Source organism: Dermochelys coriacea, chromosome 9 (genome assembly GCF_009764565.3).
Source record: "Dermochelys coriacea isolate rDerCor1 chromosome 9, rDerCor1.pri.v4, whole genome shotgun sequence".
NCBI classification, from domain to species: domain Eukaryota; kingdom Metazoa; phylum Chordata; order Testudines; family Dermochelyidae; genus Dermochelys; species Dermochelys coriacea.
The window spans coordinates 82,026,498-82,050,230 of record NC_050076.1 but is presented as its reverse complement, the minus strand read 5'-3'; the positions used below and the strand labels follow the sequence as shown (position 1 = coordinate 82,050,230).

General features: G+C 43.9%; 2 protein-coding genes across 2 annotated transcripts in view; one reads left to right on the top strand and one right to left on the bottom strand.

Moving 5' to 3' along the window:
* MTMR8 (myotubularin related protein 8) overlaps window positions 1-23,733 on the bottom strand; it is a 179,801-nt gene that overhangs the window by 56,169 nt on the left and 99,899 nt on the right. The window lies entirely within an intron of this gene.
* On the top strand, window positions 12,536-15,067 carry LOC119861325 (protein shisa-1-like). The gene is made up of 2 exons (XM_038416346.2): window positions 12,536-12,803; window positions 14,381-15,067. The coding sequence occupies exons 1-2, from the start codon at window positions 12,536-12,538 to the stop codon at window positions 14,872-14,874; spliced, it is 762 nt and encodes a 253-aa protein (XP_038272274.1). The 3' UTR covers window positions 14,875-15,067.

The window sequence follows — 23,733 nt, the reverse complement described above, 5'->3', positions numbered from 1 at the left end:
GAGCAAACAGGACAAATGCCCACTTTTGCCAAATAAGCTGGGACATCCGGGACAGGGCTTAAAAAAGGGACTGTCCTGGCCAAAACAGGATATCATATGGTCACCCAAAGCAGTTATTTCAGAAGAGTAATGCAGAAGATCTGATTACGATTCTGAAGTGCAATTCCACTCTGAAAAGTAACTTTGTCAAAACAAAAAAACAAAGCACGTAATCATAGAGTTACTCGTACATTGTGTCTCAATAATTCTATATCACACTTGCCAGTCAGCAAGTAAAAGGGTAATTGTTTCCTACCTGCTAGTCCTGCACACCCTGCCTGAATTTTTGCAGTCAATCTGGGTTCTTTCCTGCACATGGATCATCACTAGTAAACATATGCAGGCCAAATAGAGCCATCCATTACACATGGGGAACCTTACTGCTTTTAGTGAGAGAGCACAAGTGTAAACTGGTGGCTGGATTTAAAGACAAGGGGACTGCACAAGTTGCTTTGCAACTGGAATTTGAGCCTTTATCATTCTAGCTATGCTGGCAGAGCCCCCTTAATGCAGATGCAGCATAAGCTGACATAAGGAGTTCTGCAAGCATAGCTAAACTACATCTCTGAATGACATTAGCTAAGTCGACAGAAGTACTTTTCGGTCAGCTCATTGCATTTATACCGTGGGGTTTGCTGGCATAGCTATTTTACACTCCTAGATGACATCAGGAGTGGCCATAGCCATTTTGGTTTGCGAGGGCAGAAAACATTTTCAGCATGCTCTCCCTCCCCACATACCCCCACATGCCCCTTGAGCAGCTGAGCAAAACCAAAAACCAAACCCCCCATACAATCAGCCATTCAACAGAAGGGGGGGAAAACCCAAGCAGTACAGGCATCTGGCACCCCCGGAAGTTGTCTCCCAGGGCAACTGCCCTGCTCACCTGTCCCTCGATCAAGCCCCAGCTGCAATAGATATGCCAACAAAACTTGGTACTGTAGACTAAGTCTTAGTTAACATATCTGTTGAAAATGCACAAGCCAAAATAGACTCTAGTTCATTCTCCCAAAGTTGTGTTGACTCAGAATGGCTAGCAGAAGTAAAAAGTAGTAAAAACATGCTTTTGTCACTAAGCCAAGCAGGTGTGATTTTGAATATACAAGCAAAATAAATATGGCAAGTGAAAAGGTGCCACTTTTACATTTGCTTTCAGAGTGGCCATCTGGCCAGATCCTCATCTGAGGTAAATCAGATTATACAGATTTACTCAAGATAAGGATCTGGCCCTTTAATTTCAATTTTTCCCAGGACACTGCAAAAAAGACCCAGTGGAACCTTTAATTTCAAATAATTCAGCAGGACCTGAACAGATTAATCAGGGATGGATTTCCACATGACAGATGTGAACTGTGAAGTCCTAAAATACACCCGAGAACTGTTCTACAGCTCACTCGATCACAAATATGGAGCTGCAGCCCCTGGAAACTAATGATTTGAACAGAACAGAGACCCAAGCCAGCTGTTCCTCTTGAATGGCTCTGTGACTGCTTTGGTATTTTATTGTCAAAGCCAGTGAACTCAGCCAACAAGCAATTTCTCTCCTCATAGTGAGGAAGCTGTAAATATAAACAACTATTATGGCTGTTTTTTTATCTTCAGTTTTTTTTTATTTTGGAAGCTTGTGAACATATGGGTCACAGCCCAAGTCTCTTGGCAAGCTGCTGCTGTGGTCCCCAGTCTCTCAATCAATGGCTCCCCCTGGTGGATCACAATACCAGCAGGATTTCATTGCTGAAATGCGTGATCAGAAAGAGCCTTGTCTGGAAGGAAGGGTTTGGACTAAGAAAAGGCAGATCTTGCTGAACTCCTACTGTGTTGTTACTGACCAACCAGCAGATACATCAGTTTCACTTTCTACAGCCTCCCTGTTTACCCTAGGGTTCTGCTGTCTTGTGTCTGTTTCAGAAGATTTGTAAGATGAGACTTGGGAGTTTACTGGTTCTGTATTAATCCAAGAGAAAGATTAAAGTCTAGTTTCTCCTAAGTATATGCCTAACCCTTATTGATGCTAATGGGAGCTGACATCCACATATTGAGAGGAGAACAGACATCTTTATAAGAAAGGTCTCAGCAGGGACTGAGGCCCCAAAACTGAAAAAGCTGTGCCACAACACTGCTGCTAATGCAGCTTTGGCTGCTGGGCCCCTGTGCAGGGGAGAGGGAATTTGCTGAAGGTTCTGCATAATTAAGGATGCATTGTTCACACCTCTGCCCCTCTCTTATTTCCAACACCTGGGCATATGATACTGTAGTTGAACTGATGGCGCCTCTGGAAGAGCATATCTCTGCAGCCTGCAGAGGCTGTGGATGCCTTACATCTGTACAGGCTCTCAACAACTGTAGAGGCTTTCTCCCATCGGGCTGCCAGACTGTGCCAGCCCCATTGTCATTTGAGCAGTATGTGTCCCTAGCAGATGGGGATGGGTTGCAGGATTTGCACTATTAAGAGTAAAATGGGGGGAGGGATAGCTCAGTGGTTTGAGCATTGGCCTGCTAAACCCAGGGTTGTGAGTTCAATCCTTGAGGGGGCCACTTAGGGATCGGGTGCAAAAATAAGGGACGGTACTTGGTCCTGCTGTGAAGGCAGGGGACTGGACTCGATGACCTTTCAAGGTCCCTTCCAGCTCTATGAGATAGGTATATCTCCATATTAAATTAAAAAATAAATCCTTAAAAGAGGGAGAGGTAGATCACTAAAAGCAGTAGGATTCCCCATGTGCAATGGATCATGGATTGCCACCTACAACTCATGGTTATCTATAGCAGTCATTGTCAACTACACCAATTAGGTGTAAAAGGTTGGGGGGGAAGGTGTTTGACAGTAGGATAACTAACACTTGTTACCTATTCTGCTGTAAAATCCCAGTGGAGACACAGAACTGCCGTGTTTACAGCAAGGTAGCTAGGCTAGGTCAACACTGCAGGCCCCAGGTGGCGCTAGGACTTCTGGGGGCATATCCCATGATTCTTTATACCACAGTAAGCTGAACTGCTCTATGATTCTTTCCCAGCGAAAGTGTGGGAGAACTTGACTGTCTTTCTGGGCACACGGGGAATTGTGGGAAGGCACTGGAGGACAATCAACACTTGCATGGTTTAGCCCGAGTCCTCATTGCCAAGTGGGTGGGTTACAAACCCAAATGAAAGTGGCTCACTTCCTAGCTCTAGCTTATCCAGCCAGGCCAGCAAGCTTGGGTTTAAAGCACCATCAAACTCAGATGAGATGTTTTTTGTGTGTGGATGGGAAGGGGGCTAGGGGTGATGCCCAAGTTAATTCTGCAGTGAAGACACATCCCAAGATGCTAGAAAAGGAAGAACAGTGGTACGGGAACTGGGACTGAGCTTCAAAAGAGCAGTTTAAATTGCTCACTTTTTTTGGCTCACAGATTATTTTGCATTATATCTGAGATCAGTCGGGGAGAAGAAGAGAAAGGCTTTGAGAATAAGACCAAAGTAACACATAACAGAACTCTTCAGCATTTTAATGTCTGAATTAGTCTCTTATCTCTGATACCAGCTGTGGAGGAAAATTAAAACATCACTTATAAGAAGTACTGGTCAAACTGGAAAAGGATCTGAGGTCAGGTTGGTTTTCATTAAGCACCCAAAAGTGAGGATGCTTCTCTGAATGGACCAAACCTCTTGGTTCTATTCGGGGGGATGGAAATCAAATTTCTAAAGTAATTTTCACTACCTCCTGCTTTTGCACAGGTGAGAAATAGACCAACTAAATGTTGGCACTTTTGCTTCCCATCCCAGCTGGAAGCCATTTGTATTGATTTTGTTACTCTATGAATGATTATTAGTCAGGATTTTTACTGTGCCCATTCAGTGAAAAGCAAAAATAGTGAAAATAAGGTTACTAAACTATTCCAAACCTCTAGAAAGGTATATTTCATATGGGATAGTTGAATTTAGGGCAACAATTTGGATCAATGTTTATTTCATACAAATCACTCTCCCAGCCCGAATCACAAATGCTCTGTTTTAATCTAGATGTTTTTGCTTGCAATTTAATACTGTTCCCAGCTGGCATCCCTTTCCTTGCTCTACCATCTTGAGTTGTTCTTCACCACAGTATCATGTGACTAGAACTGTGCAAAACTCACTGATTTTAGTTCATGTGGGTTTTGTCAGCATTTTAAAGCAATTTGTGCCAAATTCATCCCATGTGTAACTCTGGGGAAGTCAATGGAATTGCATCCGGAAGGAATTTAGTCTTTTCTGCTCACATGGTTTTGTATCATGGTGAGTTTTGCTTTCGTCTAAACCCATATGGTGAAGCTGTAACTCAACACTGAAGAAGTGAGTTTCACTCAGCTTGACTGGTTTTGCTCAGAAGTAACTCTGGGACCATCTGAACTGGTGACCTAGAGGTGTAAGGTTCTATAGACTATATTCCATGCACTATTCCCTGAGTCTTCCAGTCACTCTGACCACATGCCCCTTTTGGTTTCTTTTATTACAGACTAAAGCCTTCATTGCAGTCAACACAGGCTAAGCTTTGTGCTGTGATAAATCTTATCAGAGAAATCATTAAAAAGGAATTAAAATGATAGATTATGACAAGTGGTCACAAAAATACTAGCAAATGAGGATACAGTTAAACTCCATAGTGAATCTGTGAGTGGCACATTAAATTCAAAACCATTATAAGGTGACTGATTGGCGTGCAAAGTAGCTCTCAAACAAGCAATTCCAGAACTGCCAAGTAGATCACAACCTGTGTCTGCAGCATGTAAGAAAATGTCATGCAAAAAGATCTCAGGAGACACCAAAGTCATTTCAAGAGAGAAAAAAAGCAGTAAACAGAAAACACTATGAAGACTCACACCAAGAAACATCAGTTTGAGGTTTGCAACTGACATCTCCTAAATCACTGCTTCATTCAATCCCCTGTGGGCTGAGTGCTTCACTGCAGCATCTGTCCATAAGCAGTACTGTCCTGGGTCAGTCACCAAGTACATCAACTCCATTCTGGTGAATGCTTCTGCAATAACTCAGACAATATCATTGTTTAAAGACACTGACCCTCTGCGTTTTGAATTCTTGTCGTCTGGCTATCAAACCTAGACCATGTGTCAGGAGCAGCTCTCCCTTTCACCAGGGCTGAATGAGACCTAGAATCTGTGGATGGTAAGCCCCAAAGCTCCATTTACTTCATCCCTTTGCCCTATAGATGGTGTATCTCAGAATCATAGACAATAGAGATGGAAAAGACCTATTAGGGCACCCACTCTCACTTCCCCAGAAAACAGTATAGGATTGGTCCCTACATTATGTTTTCTAGTGCTTTCTCTAACTTAGTTTTCAATGTCTCGTGTGATGGGGTTTCCACCTGGATTCTTAGGAGAAGCTCTTGTTCAGGATCTCCTCATCTCATGTATCAGTTACTGCAACACCTTGTCTCTGGCTTTGACAAATGCAATCTTGCCCCACGCATATGCAATCAGAATATTACTGCAAAGATCATTTTCCTAGCCCATCCTTTTGACTGTGTCACCCCTCTTTTTGAATCCTTTGCTGGCCTCCCCTTCTGTATTGCACCAAATATAAACTATTTGTCTTCACTTTCAAGGTCCTTCATGTCCTATCCCCAACCTAACTAACTTCTCATTTACCATTAAGATGTCAACTCTTGCCTCCAGTCAGCCCTTGCCCCTTGTTAAGTTTTCAAACAAGCACCTTGGTGCTTTCTCCCTGCTTCCCTCACAGTTAAGAGGAGCATCCTGTAAACATCTGCAAAGCTACCTCATTATCCTGCTTCAAACTCTCCTTTTTGTGATGCCTCTGAAAAACCAGACAACGGTGGCTGGCATACAGTGATCACAGCCTGGCATGCTGACCAATATTGTCTCATTGTTTCCTCCATCGGTCTGCAGACACGATTCGTGCCTGCCAATACTGGGGAGGAGCACAATGAAAAGGTGAGGGCCGGCGTGCTCTCCCCACCAGAGTTACCTGCGGGATGGGGACCATCCAGCTTTGTCCATCTCCTGCTGCTACAACAAAAACATGATGTGTATTGCAAAAAGGCTCCAAGCCTATGGTATCTCAGTGACTCCACATCAGAGCCCTGTGTTCGTAACGTTTGAATGTGGTCCCTGCTCTGGCATTATTATCCACAATCACACCGATGAAACACAGACAGGCACCAGCAAGAGGCTGCTCACCTAGACACACAACAGTGAAGCCAGCCAGGAGGTGTCTAATAAGGGATGAATGTAAGGGTATAAAACAAGCAGGAAATCATGCTCCACTTCCATGTTATCCCCTTTTCCCAAACTAATAACCTTATCAGCCTGCTCTCACTCTGCTTCTGATCCAAGAGCCACACTGGCAGATATTGTGTCTTGTTGATTCTCTGATCTACTTTCACCTGGTTCCTGACTGAGGCATTTACAGAATAAACAAAGTCTGTTCTTTGCCGAGGAATTTTTTTTTCCAGTGTAAGAATAGCTTGGCACCATATGCAGTGAGCTCCAGGGGAGGTGGCGGAAAGTGGGACACAGAGACATAAGCAAATCAGACAACGCAATTGGATCCGTTTCTTCAGAGAATGGCACATGCTGCCTCCTCCTCTGCATTACATGGAGCAAGGAAGCGATTATCAGCTTGTCCTGTGGTTTCTTCATTAAAAGAGCAGCACTTGGGCTCTGCTAAATTACTATCCACAGCAGGCCTCCTTCTCCTAAGATGAAGCCCCTTCACTAATCAACCTCAGCTAATGATCTGCAGAAAGAGGTGTATACCCGCTTATCATCTCATCAGATGGGCCTCCTGGCTTTTAGCTCACATTGTTATTGTTTTATGCAGTGTTGTTGTAACTGTGTTGGTTCCAGGATATTAGAGGGGCAAGGTGGGCGAGGTAATATCTTTTATTGGACCAACTTCTATTGGTGAGAGAGACAAGTTCTCAACCTACACAGAGCTCTTTGTCAGGCCTGGAAAATAAAGAAGAGCTCTTTGAGGCTTGAAAGCTTGTCTCTCTCTCTCACCAACAGAAGTTGGTTCAATGAACGATATTACCTCACCCACTTTGCCTCTTTGTTATTGTTTACTTTCCAGCATCCTTTCCTTGAATAATAATGTCATAAGCGCCATCCTCATCATTAATACTCTGACTCCTGCATTAAAGGACCCAACCTTGCCCAAAGCAATGACCCCGATTTGTCCTCAAGCATTTTACAGTGTGATAATTAAGATAATTAAGAATACTGATTCTCCACTTGCTTAGACCACTGTAAATCGGGAGTAACTCCAATCAGCTGAGTTGCTCAACTGTAAATGAGTGAGAACCAGGCCCCAACTCCCTAATGAGACCAGAAACTGCTCAGAACTGATTTTAGATACAATCGCTTCAAGGCCAGCTAGACAGCTTTGCTCTTCAGTGCCCATAAAGCACACACATTGGACACACCCATGGTGAAAACCTTGCCTAAGCAATCCCAGTCTCCATCTCATGGACTCTGCATCTCCATCCCAGCCTCTTTGCATGGCCAGCCCCAGTCTCCCATCCAGGCCACACGTCCAAGTCCCAGTGTTTCCTCCACCTTGGCTCCCCGTGCCAGTTTCCTTGCCCAGCTAGTCCCAGCCTCCCCCTGGGGTCCTTATCCAATCTCAATCTCCCCACTTCCCCCTCCCTCTCCAGGCACCTTGTCCCATTCTCCCCAACTCATGTTCCTCATGCAATCTCAGTCATCACCCATCTTTGTCCCAATCTTCCCCCACCCACACACCCCCGCCCCCGCCTGGCTCCTTGTCCAGTCTCTGTCTCACCATCCCCACTCGCTCCAGTAATTAAACCTGGACTCTGAACTAACCCCTCATCTCATGGGTTGACCCCTCAACATGAGTTAAGGAGTACTGGCAGATCAGTGAAGAAGAAACCTGCGGTATATCCACTTGTTCTTTAGCTAAGCAAAAAAATCCAGTGTCCAAGGCAGTCAAGGCAGCACTTTCACCAACACTAAATCTCAACTCCTCAGAAAAGATGGCAGTGTTCCAGCATTGTGAAGTACAACGGTGAGTTGTAGCGAGGGCCCCGCCTGGTGCTTAGCAAGTGAGGCAGATGACATTAATGGTACACAGCCAGGGGTGAAAGTAAGTTGAGTGACTTACCGGTATGTTGGGGCCAGCTCTGGCCCCCGGAAGGGGTGGGGTTGAGGGGGTCAGAGCCAGCCCCAGCCCACCATGTAAGATAAGTGCCCCCCCTCACCGGGGTAGCAGCAGCAGCCTGGGGCTCTGGGGGCTATTTAAAGGGCCTGGCGCTCCCCTCTTCTACTGCCCTGCCCCTTTAAATAGCCGCCAGAGCCCTGAGGAAGCAGCAGGGTTCCAGCGGCTATTTAAAGGACTGGGGCAGCAGAGGCAGCTGGAGCCCCCGCTACCCCAGGGCTCCGGAGGCTATTTAAAGGGCCCGTGGCTCCCCTGCTTCTACCACCCCGGTTCTTTAAATAGCTCCCGGAGCCCTGGAGTAGCGGCGGCAGGGCTCTGGCGGCTATTTAAAGGGCCAGGGCGGTAGAAGCAGGGGAGCCCTGGGTTCTTTAAATAGCTGCCGGAGCCCTGCAGCCACTACCCCAGGACTCCAGCAGCAGGGCTCTGGAGGCAATTTAAAGGGCCTGGGGCTCCAGCCACTGCTTGGAGCCCCAGGTCCTTTAAAATTGCCCCCTGGGCTGCCCCAGTATGGTGCACCGGCTCTTGCCGGGGCGTACCGGCTTACTTTCACCTCTGTGCACAGCCAACATGGGATGGGACGAGGTGGGCTGAATTACAGTGTGTGCATATACAGATACACATGGTGGTATGTGACTGGTTATCTATAATTGAATTTTGTATAATTTCTCATAGGCAAAATGTATTCAATAACTGCACTCATGAAATGTAAAGAGCTCAGTGACTGCAGGGCACCAAAGACATTTCCCGAAGTATTTGAACAGGAATTAGTGAGACAGTTCTCAGTAGGCACAAGTTCTTAGGGGCATTTTGTCAAAAAAACATTTCACTGCTGCTGCAGAACAACTGCTAATAGAGAATGTTCTCATTAATGTGCTGATTATGCCTCATGTAGTACCATGTATTTATTATGGGCCCAATCCTGAATGTTGTGAGTGACTGTTTTCAGAGAATTAGAATGGACTAGAATAGAATGGAAACTGTTATCGTTTCACATTTATTACAGCTACTTGCAACCAGCATCCCAGTCTGTCTGTATAGAGCTTTTCAGGTGCAAGGATCCCAAAGTAGTTCACAAGTTATATATGCACATACAATCTTTGGACCATCCACACCACGTCTATGGTGCAGCTGGCTCTGTGCAGCAGCCAGGTGGACGACGAGAGCACAGTCAACTGCACAACCATGTGAAGAGGGGAGATTTTGGACAAGGGCACTACAGCAGCCCCCTGAATTTATAAAAAATGCTCTGGGATGTTCATGTCCATGCAGAGCATATGTAAGCTCCAGGTTTTAAGGATTTACCTGTGCACTGAATGAGGCAGGGGACCTGAGGAAAAAAAGTAATACATGACCATGTAATGAATGATTGTCATAATGCACATGGGGGTTGAACCAAGGTTGCACAGGCAACCTTAATTCAGGCATTTCCTAACTTCAGAGTGCTTGATTTTGCAACCTCAATAGTGTACTTTCAATGTAACAGGTGTAGGGGGTTAATTTGATTATTATTATTGATGTTTATTTTATTGCAACAAACCCTAAGAAGTGCTGAGCACCTTCCCAGAGCCTCTCAGCATTTACTCTGTTCTTAATCATTGATAATAAAGATGGAAGTTAGTTTGGTTTAATATAGCTAGGGGTCTATGCCTAAATAAACCATCATTTTCTTTAAGACAAATCTGACAGCTTGTGACTGGACAGAATATAAAGCATCTTCCCAGTTGTTTATGGGACCAGTCCTGCAAGGTGCTGTGCTCACTCACCTCCCATTGTCTTCAGACTCTGTTCTGTACTTTGTAGGGGGTGCTCAGCACTTTGCAGGATGAGGTCCTTTGCAAATCAGTCAACCTGTCTCTTGCAAAGCTAAGATTCAGCAGGGCAGAAAGTATATTTCAGTTCACTGAGCAGCGTTTGGAAATATCTCTTGTTACACTGAAATCTAAATAGAGTTTTCATTTAACATTTTGAGCAGAGAAGAGGAATCTCCATAAACATGTTTGCCAAAGAGCCAATTAAATCGTGATGCATGAAAGGTGACAGATTGACAGAGGTGATGAGAACTGAAGTCTTTGGCAGATTGGAAATATGACTCAATTGAATCTATGAAATTGTCAATACAGCATAAATGTGCATGCGGGTCTGTAATGTTATAAATAGGAGTAATCAGAGGGGAGATCATTTTGTGCTGTGTTTCTGTGCGTTTGCAGAACTGGACTCTAGTCTGTAACCACTATCTGTAATTAATGGCAAAACTCCCTTTAAACTCAGTAAGAACAGGGTCAAGCTTTTATGTGCATTAATGAATGCTGCATTTGTAAAGTTTTACATCCTGGAATCTTAAAGCAACTTGCAAACACTGCTGCCAATTGTTCTGATAGGGGTGTGAAAGATGTTGCCTTACCTGCTATGAGCCTGATTTTCTCATGTGATAAGCACCACAACCATAGGCACGGGAACTAGAGGTGTGGGGGATGCTTCAGTACCCCCTGGCTCTGCACCCAGCCCCATAAGCAGGGGCCCAGCTCTTGGGCCCACGCCCGGGCTCTGCTCCTGGCTCTGCACACAGGGGCCCGGCTCCTGGCCCCACTCCTGGGGCTCTCCTGCCACCAGCTCTGTGCCTGGGTGTCCCGACTGCTGGCCCTAGCCTCGGCCCCCTTACCCTGTCCAGGTCCCCTCCTCCCAGAGATACGGCCCTGCTCCCAGCCCCAGCTTGGGGAATGGTGGTGGGGGGAGCCTGGCTTTTCAGCTCCACTATTAAAAATATGCCAGCACCACTGACCACAACTTCCACTGAGGTCAATGGGAACTGTAGGTGCTCAGGATCTTGGCCCCATCTAGTTAACCTCCTCACCTATGACTATTTGTTCAAGTGTTTGCAGGATCAGGGCCTTGAAGTTTTGCAGGGCTTTAGCACTGTTCAAGAACATAGATCTTGTCTACACTATTTAGGTGGGATCTACAAATGTATTCAAATCAATGGACATTAGGAGCCTAAATAGCTTTTTGGATCTGGGCCTTACCTACAAATGTAATTGCAGGGACACTGGTCCCCAAACACAAGAGGTTTACACCCATGCTCTATACCAGGATTTGCTCTAGTAGAGCTACATTAGTGTAGTGCCACCAGACGCTAAATCCCCAATGAAGACATGCCAGAAGCAAAGCCTGGTCTTTTCCTATTGACAATGAAAGACAGTGTCAGGCACTCCTGTGTTGTAAAAGGGTCTTGGCAACAGAGTGGCTTTTACTATGTAAATATGACCGAGGGCTTCTTAAAATATGCATCTTGTTCCCTTGAATGTGCTTTTGGATTCATGGATTGCTCTGAGCTCTGTAAGGCAGATTTGTGGCAGGCTCTTCGCAAGTTTCAGCCTCCACACCTTTAACTATGCACAGAAAACAGCAGTGCTTGAGTAGTATTCGGAAATATAGGCCTCTCAAGATGTATTTTGCCAAAACTTTTACACCAAAATCCTGTTCTGTATACTTACATACTTGATTATCCATGTTAAACAAGGCAAACAGTGGCTTATCTTCCATGGTGTTATACAAATGTCCCTTAGCAATTTGTAGCAATTACACTAAAGAGCCCTCTGGAAGCTGGCAGTAGATGTGCTTTCCCTCTGCTTGTGAAATTTAATTTCTCACTTGTCATCATGCATTGTTTTTCGCATTCCCTAGCTGCCCCCCTCTGACACCTCAGCTCATCTGCCTGCCCCTAAGGGAATGGATCTTTGGTACCTGGCTAGCCCTGTGCTTGCTGCATCCCACACTCTTAAGTGTTGGCTAACTGTGCCCTTGTTCGGGACAATGGCTAATCAAGTGTTTGAGATGTGCCATCTCCAGCAGGAACCAGAGGCTCTTCCTTGCTGGAATTTAGGATGGGTAATGAGGGGGTGGGATAGATAGGCCAGGAGGAGCTAAGAAGAGTTTTGAATTGAGTGGGTCCTTGTTTGTTGTTGGGAGGGAGGGGGAGAGAGAATTGGAGGCAGGTCACTGGATAGGGGATAAAACCTCCTGAGCCCTGAGCTGAGCAGAGCTTTACACCAAGGCCAGTAGGAAGGCAGTACAAACAGCTCACAGACTGGCAGGAGGAGGAGGTGGCACCCATACATCCTGGTGGGCTGATTGCAGGTGCAGAGGTACCCTGGTGGCTAATAGAATCGGGAGGCAGCCTGGTCTGAGCTGCTAGGGGTGTCCTAAGTGACTGGAGAGTTCAGCGCACATGGACTAACCAAGTGACAGGCTAGGGAGGTCTCCAGTCTGAGCCCTGTGAAGGAGGGGGGCGAAAGGCAGGAACGCCGAAGGTGTCTGTGCCATGGAGAGGGGGCCATTGTGTGTCCTGGGGCTGCTGCTGACTCTGGGAGGCACCTCTGGGCTGGATGGAGAGTACTGCCATGGCTGGGCGGATAGCTCACAGCTCTGGCACAGGGGCTTTCGGTGCCCGGAGCACTATGACAGCCCAGAGGCCACTCTGTGCTGCGGCAACTGCAAACTGCGCTACTGCTGCTCAACCAGAGAGGCCCGGCTGGACCAAGGCTTGTGTCCTAGTGACCATCACCAGATGAGCCCCAAGCCTCCATCAGGTAACAGGCTCCTTCTGCACCTGCAGGATAGGGGGTGGACTTCATCAGAGACCTGGGTTCTGCTGTGCACTGTAGGGGGCTGGGATAATTTTAGATCCACCACCCCAAAACTCTCCCTTTACAGTTCCACATCTTACCCAACCAGCCCGTGCCTCCCTCTACAGCTCTGCTTCTAATCCCCCCATTCACCACCTTCAAAGCTCCTGCTGCTCAACTCAAGCCTGCTCCCCCTTTAGAGCTCTAGACAACTTGACCCACAGTGGGACCCTGTTTAAAGGGGAGTGAATAAAGAAGAGTATTTCTGGGCTCCCCTCCCCTATCATTTTAAAATGGAAGTCTAGTTCCCTTGTAGAATGCAAAGTGGCCCATAGCTGGTATTAGCAGAAAACTGCCTTGACATTAGGCTACGCTAATTAAGGGCTGGTCCATTCATGGAGTCATTCCTGGTTAACTGCTCCTGACTAACTCTAAACTCTGTGTGTGGACACACTTATTCTGGAATGAGTGCCTTGTTCCTGTTCAGATTAACGCAAACTCCCTGGAATCATTCAGGGATAGCCATTGCACTTTAAATTCAGACCCTGCTTTAATCAGAAACACCTTCCAACTGCAGACAAGCCCTAAGGTACGGTTGGGGAAGGAGAAGGGAAATGGGTGATCTATCAGCAGAGCTGAGTGTGAGGTAACCAGGATGCCTTAGACTAAATTCTAGTGATGCAGACCAGAGCCAATGGATGATGTGGGGTGGAAACCAGGCTTCAGATGAGGTTCTTCTTATTTAGCATTTGGGGGCTTAATGTAAATGTGAAGGACTGACCAGGCGCCATTGAGCCACAGCTCTAGGATTTATGTTCCAAGGTGAAGAAAGCATAATGCAGGTTTGCTGTGACTAGCTCACGAAAGCTTATGCTCAAATAAATTTGTTAGTCTCTAAGGTGCCACAAGTACTCCTTTTCTTTTTGCGAATACAGACTAACACGGCTGCTACTCTGAAACCTGCTCATGTGCTGGGTGCTCAGAGGCCTCTGGTTCCTTACAAGTTTCCTAAAATGGTGAATTTTGGGTTTGTAAAAATTGGGATTGCAAGATCTAGAGCTGCTTAGTGACCATATCTAAACTCCTGTCCTGTAAAGGTAGATTCTACATGGCATTCATCACTAATTCTATAAAGTAAACAAGTTATGAGCTCAATTCTCTGGTCCTTTGCATCTTGTATTGTCACTTATACCTGAAAACAATAGGTGTGAAATGCTACCAGATCAGAATACTAGTCTCAAAAGCACTCTGCATAGGTGTAAATGACTATCATAATTTGGAAAGATGATGGCACCTACCTCTAACCCTCTACCGAGCTTAGGCCAAGACTTCATTCTAGTTTCTCATTGGCAAGAGTCCATCTTGGTCCTGCTATTCATTTGGAGAGTTAATGGGTAGGGTGCAAGACTTTGTGGTGATGCTTTAAAGATTTAGTGAAACTGCTCGGTATGAGACATGATATAAGCTAGGGAAACATCTGTAAATGATGACCTTAGTAAATACTAAATGACTGACTTATCTCTCTGTATTCTCATTTCCAGTGCCCATGTACTTACCTTTCCTCCTTGTTGGGTCCATATTTGTGGCTTTCGTTGTCATTGGGGCCTTCATTGGTACTTGCTGCTGTAGATGCCTGAAATACCAGGATGAAGAGCAGCAACATGGGCCTGCACCAATCCAGAGTCGGCTGCTGGAAGCTGCTGCTCCTCCTTGGTTCTCCAGTTCCAACTCCAGTTCAGCCACCAGATGCTCCTTGGGTAGTCTTCCTCAGACCAATAACATCTGCCTGAGCGTGGCTCCACCTTTTCCCATCATAGGGTCCTCTCAAGGAGCCCAGTTCTTGCCTCCTACATCAACCAATGGACCCCTTTTGCAGCCTGCATGTACTAATTACGGAATACCAACTGATCATACTATCATAACAACTCCAGCATCTTTCCTTAATAGAGCAGTCTATGGACAAACTTCTTACTATAATTTTCCTGTAAGTGCCATGCATGGTGACCAAACAATGTACTCAGGTGTTCATGTCTAAGATGACTTGTAATTGCAGAACTCCATATTGTAAAAATGTAGGGTGCTTTTTGACAAAGTTAACAAACAGGAAGTAATACAAACTTCTGAAATCATTAGCATGTGTGAAATGAGAATCCTGTCTTTATATCTATTGGGAAAAATAGGTCTCGTTTTAATTGTTTAACCAGTTAATTTAGTACGTACTGTACTACCTTGGGGCTCAGGTTCAGTTACCATGGTTCATTCATTTCTTGGCATGTTTTCTCATGACAGGGCTAATCTTGGTGGGGGTTTTAATTGTGGACAGCTGCCCACTGGGAATTGGAGCAATATTGCCATACTCCTTCCCTTAGGCAGTGAACAGCCAGCAGATCTTGGCATTCCTGGTCAGTTACTAACTTAGGTTGAATTTGAACCCAGCTACCCTGAGGTTTTTCTTGCCCATTACCAAATGCCTTAGCCAGTCCGCAATCTTAACAAGACTAATTTTACATTATATTTTAAATGGCTTGTAGAGTACTTTCTCTGCTTAAAAACTAGTGGTTTTATATTAAAGGGACATTGTCAAATCATGTCTTTGCCTGAAATTTTATCCACATCTGACTGTTACAAAACAAGCTTATTCTAAGCAAAAGGGATCTGTGTGTGTGTGTGTGTGTGTGTGTATATAAATCTCTCCTCTGCTTTTTCCACCAAATGCATCCGATTAAATGAGCTGTAGCTCACGAAAGCTTATGCTCTAATAAATTTGTTAGTCTCTAAGGTGCCATGGGTACTCCTTTTCTTTTTGCGAATACAGACTAACACGGCTGCTACTCTGAAACTTGTTTTTCTCTCTTACTGTGACTATACTATGCATTTATTAGCATTACGCATAGTCAGTTTCACTGTTGTTTGTGTGGGCCCATACTGACGGGGTACAAAATAACATTCAGAAAATGTGAATGACTGTAAAAGCAAAAGTTGGCAGAGGGACTACAGGGCAGGTAGAGTATCTGAAACTACTTTTTACCTTTTTTTCCCCCAAGTTGACTGGATGTCAAGTTGATGGTGACTCTAAGACTGAACATGCTGCTGAAGAGGTGTCAGTTAAGTGCTGCTACAGGAGCAGTTTTTAGGCCAAAACGTTTTGTCAGATGTACTTTGTGTCTGTGCAGATTATTGGAGAAAACAACTTTGTGATGGTGTATTTGTTGCTCCCTATCTTGTAATGGTTTCGTGTAGCTCTAGCTATGCAACATCTACAAAAAGAAACCTGCTAACTGATTATAAGACATTATGAAAAGGCTTTTTTATAACTGGGTGGGGAAAAAGGAGTGAAATGTGGCGAGAACCTCCACCTGTATAACACTACTTCCTTTTTCTTTAGCTTCTAGCAGAGAAGAAAATCCTATCTATTTTGACTTAAAACACTGTTTACACTCTCAACAAGGAATTATCTTCAGATGTGCATTGCCTAATTGCAGCCATCCTTCACAGCAGGAGTTAACAGCAGGATGCTTATATGAAGAGGTTGACAAAATATGGTGATCCCGGCTGCTGGAGTGTCTAACACTTCCTTTGGTCAAAGAAACCGGAGAGTAATTACACCAGAGGCACATTAAAATGACTCCACAGACATTGCCAGTAGGAGCAGGTGCCAAGGATTAAAGTTGTGTGTGTAAAAGAACAAGAACTTAATCTTCAGCTGATTGGTCAGGATCTTAAAATCTGCATAATAAAGAGGCTTTGATGACTTCCCTTGGAAGCAGATGGGGCTAAATAATCTATTCTGTAAACATAAAATCCATCAGAATATTTGTATTATTGTATTGATGTGGAGGCATCTCACATCTAATACTATTGTGTAATGTGTCCCATCATATAGATGCTAAAAAGGGCACACATTTCTTAGTATCCTGGCTTGTAGTGGGGGAAGCAATGCACTCTGGTAAAATAATAGGCGCAATTTTCTGCTCATTTGCACTGGTGTAAATCAAGAGTATTTCCATTAAAATTAATGGATTTACAGTAGTGTAAGAGAAGAGGAAATTGGTCCCAATATATCAAAGTTTCCTGTCAGGGATGTAACTTTGGGCCAATCTGTGTGCTGCACAGGGAAAGAAGTAATACATATTTACATGACATGAAGCATTTTGAATTTATTCAAAATTAGTTATCTGATTTTTTTTTAAGTGAGGATGAAGCCGGGAGACCATCAAGGTAAAGTACCAACCAAAGCTTAACTGCGCTGAGGGAGACTGAGCCTAGTTTGTCATGTCACTCAATGCCCTATCACTGAAAGTAATTGAGGACCTATTTTTACTATGGATTGTATTTCACAGCACCCAGAGCTGGTGTGATAAGAATGGTAACATGTAGCTGTGCATTTGCTTTAACTAAATGCCTATTTTTAGAGGAACTGTTTTCTAAGGTCCCACATTTTGGTGAATTTCATGTCCTTTTTCTTAATAAAAAGATCAGATAAGGAATAACACCCATGAGGACAGAACCTAAATCCAGTTATTTATGGAGTATTTCTGCCCTGTTCCTTCCTGTTTAGAGATACAAAGGTATGTTACAATGAAAATGGATGTTACAGCTCTAGTTTTAGGGTCCAAATCCATTTTGTGAAGTGTTAACAGAATGCATAGCTTACAGAGGCGTTAAACAGCACCTTATTGGCAGCAAGCATTGCTACCAGTCACTGTAAGGGAACATAGACTGTATTTACCTTTCTAATTTGACCAAGTGTGTACATGCCAGACATTTGTTTTAAGCTGGTGATAATATATACCCTGCCTCCTCCAATTATACTTAATTTTAGTCAATTAGTATTGCTAACCCTCAAGCATTTAAAAATATGAGTCAGTCCCATCACAAGATCGATTTAAAGATCATGAGACTTTAAAAAAAATAAAGTGGGTTCTCTATTTGCCTGCCAACTCTTGAGCTTTTTCGGTACATGTGGTTCGTGTTTTCAAGATTTAGTTCAAAAAGCACGAGGGCTAGACATTTTTTCTTTTTACAGAAAGCTGAGATTCCACTGTGATCACTTGACTCCAGAAACTGAGACTTTAAGAAAAACACTGAATATTGGAAGATGTACAACACAGGTGTATATTCTCAATTATAATATTGCCCTGAAACAACAAACCTTGTTTCTGAAGGCAGTTCCCAATAGCAAATGATCTCTCTAAGAAGAGAGGGACAAGAGTCTTGGATGTTTTGATTTCTGTTCCTAGCTCTGCCACAAACTTGGTCAAGTTTTTCATTTGCAAACTGAGGATAGTTCTTCCTTCAAAGGTCTGGGATGAGGCTTCATGCACTAATATTCATGAAGTGAAAAGAAAAGGAGTACTTGTGACACCTTAGAGACTAACAAATTTATTTGAGCATAAGCTTTCGTGAGCTACAGCTCACTTCATCGGATGCATTCATGAAGTGCTTTGCCATCATTGGGATGAGTGCTGGGAGTGCAACCTACAGTAGAATTTATTAAAAAATTAAAGTAGTTAATGTCTTATTTTTTCACTATTAACTTAAAAATTTTGCTGCTGTATTTCCCCCCGCCCCCAAAGTTTGCTTCTGCAGTTTCATAACTTTCACATATTTCCAGGACATCCTCTGTGTTAACAAGTTTGAGGTCAGTCTGGAAATGAAAACAAAATAGACTAAAAATGAAAGAGCCTTTGAAGATACTGGAAACTAACGGAAACCAAAGTTCGCCACACTTTCAGCAACACAGAAAAGGTTTAACAGCAGTTTTTTGGTCTTTGGAGGCTGGAAAAAATCAAAGCATGCAGGGAAGCCAAGAAAGCAAGAACAAATGCTGATCCAAGTGTGGACATGCAAAAGTGATTTAAATTGTACGTCAACACTATTTAGGTTGACTTAATTTTGTAGTATGGACTTGCCCTTAGTATTTGTTATGTATAAATCACTTTGCAAACATTACCTGATTAATCCTCATTTAGGATTACCAAGGCACCAGGTTTCAGAGTAGCAGCCGTGTTAGTCTGTATTCGCAAAAAGAAAAGGAGTACTTGTGGCACTTAGAGACTAACAAATTTATTAGAGCATAAGCTTTCGTGAGCCACAGCTCACTTCATCGGATGCATTTGGTGGAAAAAACAGAGGGGAGATTCTTCATCAGATGCATTTGGTGGAAAAAACAGAGGGGAGATTCAGAATCTCCCCTCTGTTTTTTCCACCAAATGCATCCGATGAAGTGAGCTGTAGCTCACGAAAGCTTATGCTCTAATAAATTTGTTAGTCTCTAAGGTGCCACAAGTACTCCTTTTCTTCAAAGCACCAGGTAAGTGTCACTATCAGTTTCACAGATAGGGAAACTGAGGTACAGAGTATTAAAGTGATTTACCCAAGAATACATAAATAATCAATCACTGTTGGAGCTGGGATTAGAAGTCAGGAATGTCTGACTCCTGACCACAGTGCTTCCTCCATAATGATGGGGTATCATTATGTCTACATTATGGAGCCTATGTTGATGTAGATGCAGAATGAGGTTTTCTGTCAGCATAGGAATACTGCCTCTCTGGATAATGTCAGCTACATTGATAGCAGCACTCTTCCATTGACGTAGTGGCATCTACCCTGGGGGTTTTGGCATAGCTATGTTGGTCATAGTTGTGGTTGTCTCACTCCCCTGACCAATGCAGGGATACCAATATAACTTTTTAAGGTTAGACCAAGCCTTATAGACATCTAATGTGACTCCAGTGTTCAGTGTCATTTACTAGTACCAAGCAGAAAATGCTAGGAAGAAGAAAGATGATAACCAAATAGGAAGGAAAAAACAGATGACAAGCAGAAAATAAAATGCTTTGTACGTTCTTGAAAAGGCCCCATGAATAGTAATCAACTGGACACATATTTGTTGGTCAGCATAGTTAGTGCAACACAGCAGAGGCAAATGCTTGGTTTGAACAAATTGATCGCTTCTAATGGTTTTATTTAAAAAATTATGCCCCAGGAGAGAGAACAAGGGAAGCAAATGTCATTTCTTTCTCTCCAAAGACTGAGGAGATGCAGTAGTGCTGGAATTAGGGGTGCTGGAGGTGCTGCCATAACAACAAACAACAAATAGCATATATATGGTTTCCATCATCTGCACCCCCACTATAAAAATTGTTCCAGCACCCTGAGGAGATGTATTTTCCAAGAGACAAGGCGAGCAGGATAATATCTTTTATTGGAGTAGCTTCTGTTGGTGAAAGAGACAAGCTTTTGAGGTTCCCTGAGATCTCTTCGGGTCCGGGAAAGGGACTCAGAGTGTAAGTCTACACTGCAATAAAAAACCCATGGCAACGAGTCTCAGAGCCCAGGTCAGCTGACTCAAGTGCATGGTGCTTGGGATGTGGGGCTATAAAATTGCAGTACAGATATTCTGGTCTGTGATACACTACAAACCGGTATATGTATAACGACGTCACTCATGGGGTGTGAAAAATCCATACTCTTGAGCAACGTAGTTATACCAACCTAACCCCCCTGTGTATACAGCGCTGTCGGTGGGAGAGCTTCTCCCGTCGACATAACTACGCATTTCAGGGAGGTGGATTAACTACACAGCCGGTAAAACTCTCTCCCATCGGCATAGAGTGTCTTCATTAAAGCACTACAGCAGTACAGCTTGGGGCAGGTGCACCAATGCAGCATTTTAAGTGTAGACTTGCCCTTGGCCTGGAGCCCAGGCTTTGAAACCCCTCAGGGTCCAGGCAGAGCCTGGACGGCTACACTACAATTTTATAGCCCCACAGCCTGTGAGCCCAAGTCAGCTGACCTAGCCCAGCTGCAGCCACCCCTGTGGACTTTTATTGCAGTGTAAACATACCCCATGTGTGGAACACATTGTTTAGCATGAGTAGTTAACACATATGCTGAGGGACCATTCAAGGTGAAGTGCCCATTAACACCTCTGCAGTGATGGGGGGGAAAAAAGAACCTGCTTCAATATAGAAAATAAAACCTCTCTTACCGCATGGATGGATGAGTCATTACACAAAGTAAAAACTATTTCCCCATGTTATTTCTCCCCCCAACCTCACCCCCCACTGTTCCTCAGATGTTCTTTTTTCAGAGTAGCAGCCCTGTTAGTCTGTATTCGCAAAAAGAAAAGGAGTACTTGTGGCACCTTAGAGACTAACAAATTTATTAGAGCATAAGCTTTCGTGAGCTACAGCTCACTTCATCGGATCCGATGAAGTGAGCTGTAGTTCACGAAAGCTTATGCTCTAATAAATTTGTTAGTCTCTAAGGTGCCACAAGTACTCCTTTTCTTTTTTCAGATGTTCTTGTTAACTGCTGGAAATAGCCTACCTTGCTTGTCACCATGAAAGGTTTTCCTCCTTTCCCCCCCTGCTGCTGGTGATGGCTCATCTTAAGTGATCACTCTCCTTACAGTGTGTATGATAAAACCCATTGTTTCATGTTCTCTGTGTGTGTATATCAATCTCCCCACTGTATTTTCCACCAAATGCATCCGATGAAGTGAGCTGTAGCTCAGGAAAGCTTATGCTCAAATAAATTTGTTAGTCTCTAAGGTGCCACAAGTACTCCTTTTCTTTTTTCATTAAACAGTTGCAATCCATACTTGATGTGGATCACATCCTGAAAGAAATCTTTCCCGAACCCCCTCTTCTGGCCTTCAAACAACATCCCAAACTCACCAAGCTCATCATCTGAAGCAAACTCCGCACAGACCAACTCAAAGCAGCACCAGGCCCTGCCATAACAACAGATGCAAAACTTGCAGACGTAGTTCCATTGCTACAATGATCAGCACCCCCCACAACACACCTTTCATGATCCATGAGTCATACACATGCCTATCACGACATGTGGTGTGCTACGTGCTCCAATAACAACTATGTGGGTGAAACCAGACAATCACTATGCTCTCGAATGAAGTCGCACAGAAAAATTATAAAAGACAAAAACACCGTATCACTCTTGGGTGAACACTTTTCACAAAAGATCACTCCATATCTGACCTTTCAGTCCTCATCCTCAAAGGAAACCTGCACATCACCTTCAAAAGACGAGCCTGAGCTTAAATTCATAACTTTGCTAGACACTAAAAGTAATGGTCTTAATAAAGACACTGGATGGCTTTATTACAACATTCTATAACCTACTAGTACCTCCACCCACTCCAGCTTTGGCCTATGACTGCAAGAGTGTTAACCAGCCACTTCATCTTAAATTGTCCCATAGAATATGTGTTCACTATTTATGCTAAACAATCTGCCTCACAGTGTAATTAGCTGTGACTCTACTTTTCCCAGACCTGAAGAAAAGCTTTCTGTAGCTCAGAAGCTTGCCTCTTTCACTAACAGTAGTTGGTCCAATAAAAGATATTACCTCACCCACCTTGTCTCTCTAATACCCTGGGATCAACACTGATACCACAACATTTTCCTAGAGACAATTTACTTTTAAAAGCCTCCACCAAGCAACCTTGTAAACTGTGGGATGGTTCTGTGACCCAATTAGCATTTGCATTAAAAATGGATCAAATCATGAGGCGTGGAGAAAGATAGATAAGTATCTTTTGTGGAGATTCCACCCCTTACTAATTTTGCAAAAAGAAAAGGAGTACTTGTGGCACCTTAGAGACTAACAAATAAATTTGTTAGTCTCTAAGGTTCCACAAGTACTCCTTTTCTTTTTGCCAATACAGACTAACACGGCTGCTACTCTGAAACCTGTTACTAATTTTGGGAGTCTTGCTGTTCGGCTTAGCATATCCTTAGAAAGCTGGGATATCTAATTGTCTATTTGCCACCTATGGCACCAAAGTGCTTTCTATTGTTTGATTAATGATAACTCCACCCCTTCCCCCAAATTCTAGTTTAGAATCAATTTAGGGTATGTCTACACTTACATTTTATCGCGCTCTAACTTCCTGGCTCAAGGGAGTGAAAAATCACTCCCCTGAGCGCAGCAAGTCTGAGCGCTTTAAAGCGCTAGTATGGACAGGCTCCGAGACTGGGAGCAGTGCTCCCAATGCTTGTAGCTAATCACCTCATGGAGGTGGATTACCAGGAGTGCTGGGAGATCTCTCTTCCAGCGCTCGTGCACAACCACACTCGCACTTCAAAGCCCTTTGAAGTTTCCAGCGTAGACATACCCTTACACTATTTCCACCTTAAACTTCACTTCACATGGGTGGCTTTTCTTGTTAGATTCTTTCTAAACACAAGAATTGAACTGAGCTAATAAAGAATAGAGCCTTATCTCCCAAACCCTTATACCAGTGGGTCTTAGGGTAGACCCCTACATTTAAGTATCAGCCTTGTCTACACACACAATTGCACTGCTTTAGTTAAACCAGTTTAGTTAAACTGGTGCAACCCCCTGTGTGGACATTTATTCCAGTTGAAGAGGCTTATTTTGATTTATCTAAATTGACAGAAGATAAAGAACAATAAGCCTGGGTTAAACCAAAGCTGCGCTGGTGTAGCACTTCAGTGTAGACACTACCTATGTTAACAGGACAGGGTTTGACAATCAGCACAGAGTAATCCACCTCTCTGAGGCCTCACTCAGTGGTGTGGATTTTTCACTCCCCTAAGCGATGTAGCTGGGTTGACCTAACTGTTTAGTGTAAACCAAGCCTCAGCTTTTTGCACCAGTTTCACTAAATTGGTTTAAAAATAATTCATTATCTTAAACCAGTGCAATTCTGTGTGCAGCCTAGTAAATCCATAGTGTATAACTAACTCATTCCTTTTGTGTGTTCGATCATGGTACAGAAACAATGCAGGGCACTAACCAATCAATTCTTTATTAATAAAACCTATAATAATATTAACGTTCACTTTCATACCTATAATCCAAAGGTTTCACAATGCTTCCAAACCCCACCACTCCC

Excerpts from the sequence above, each read along its gene's own strand:
- LOC119861325 (XM_038416346.2), top strand. The coding sequence starts at position 12,536 with ATGGAGAGGGGGCCATTGTGTGTCCTGGGGCTGCTGCTGACTCTGGGA. Across the intron at positions 12,804-14,380 it reads GAGCCCCAAGCCTCCATCAG|TGCCCATGTACTTACCTTTC; the intron begins GTAACAGGCTCC and ends TCTCATTTCCAG.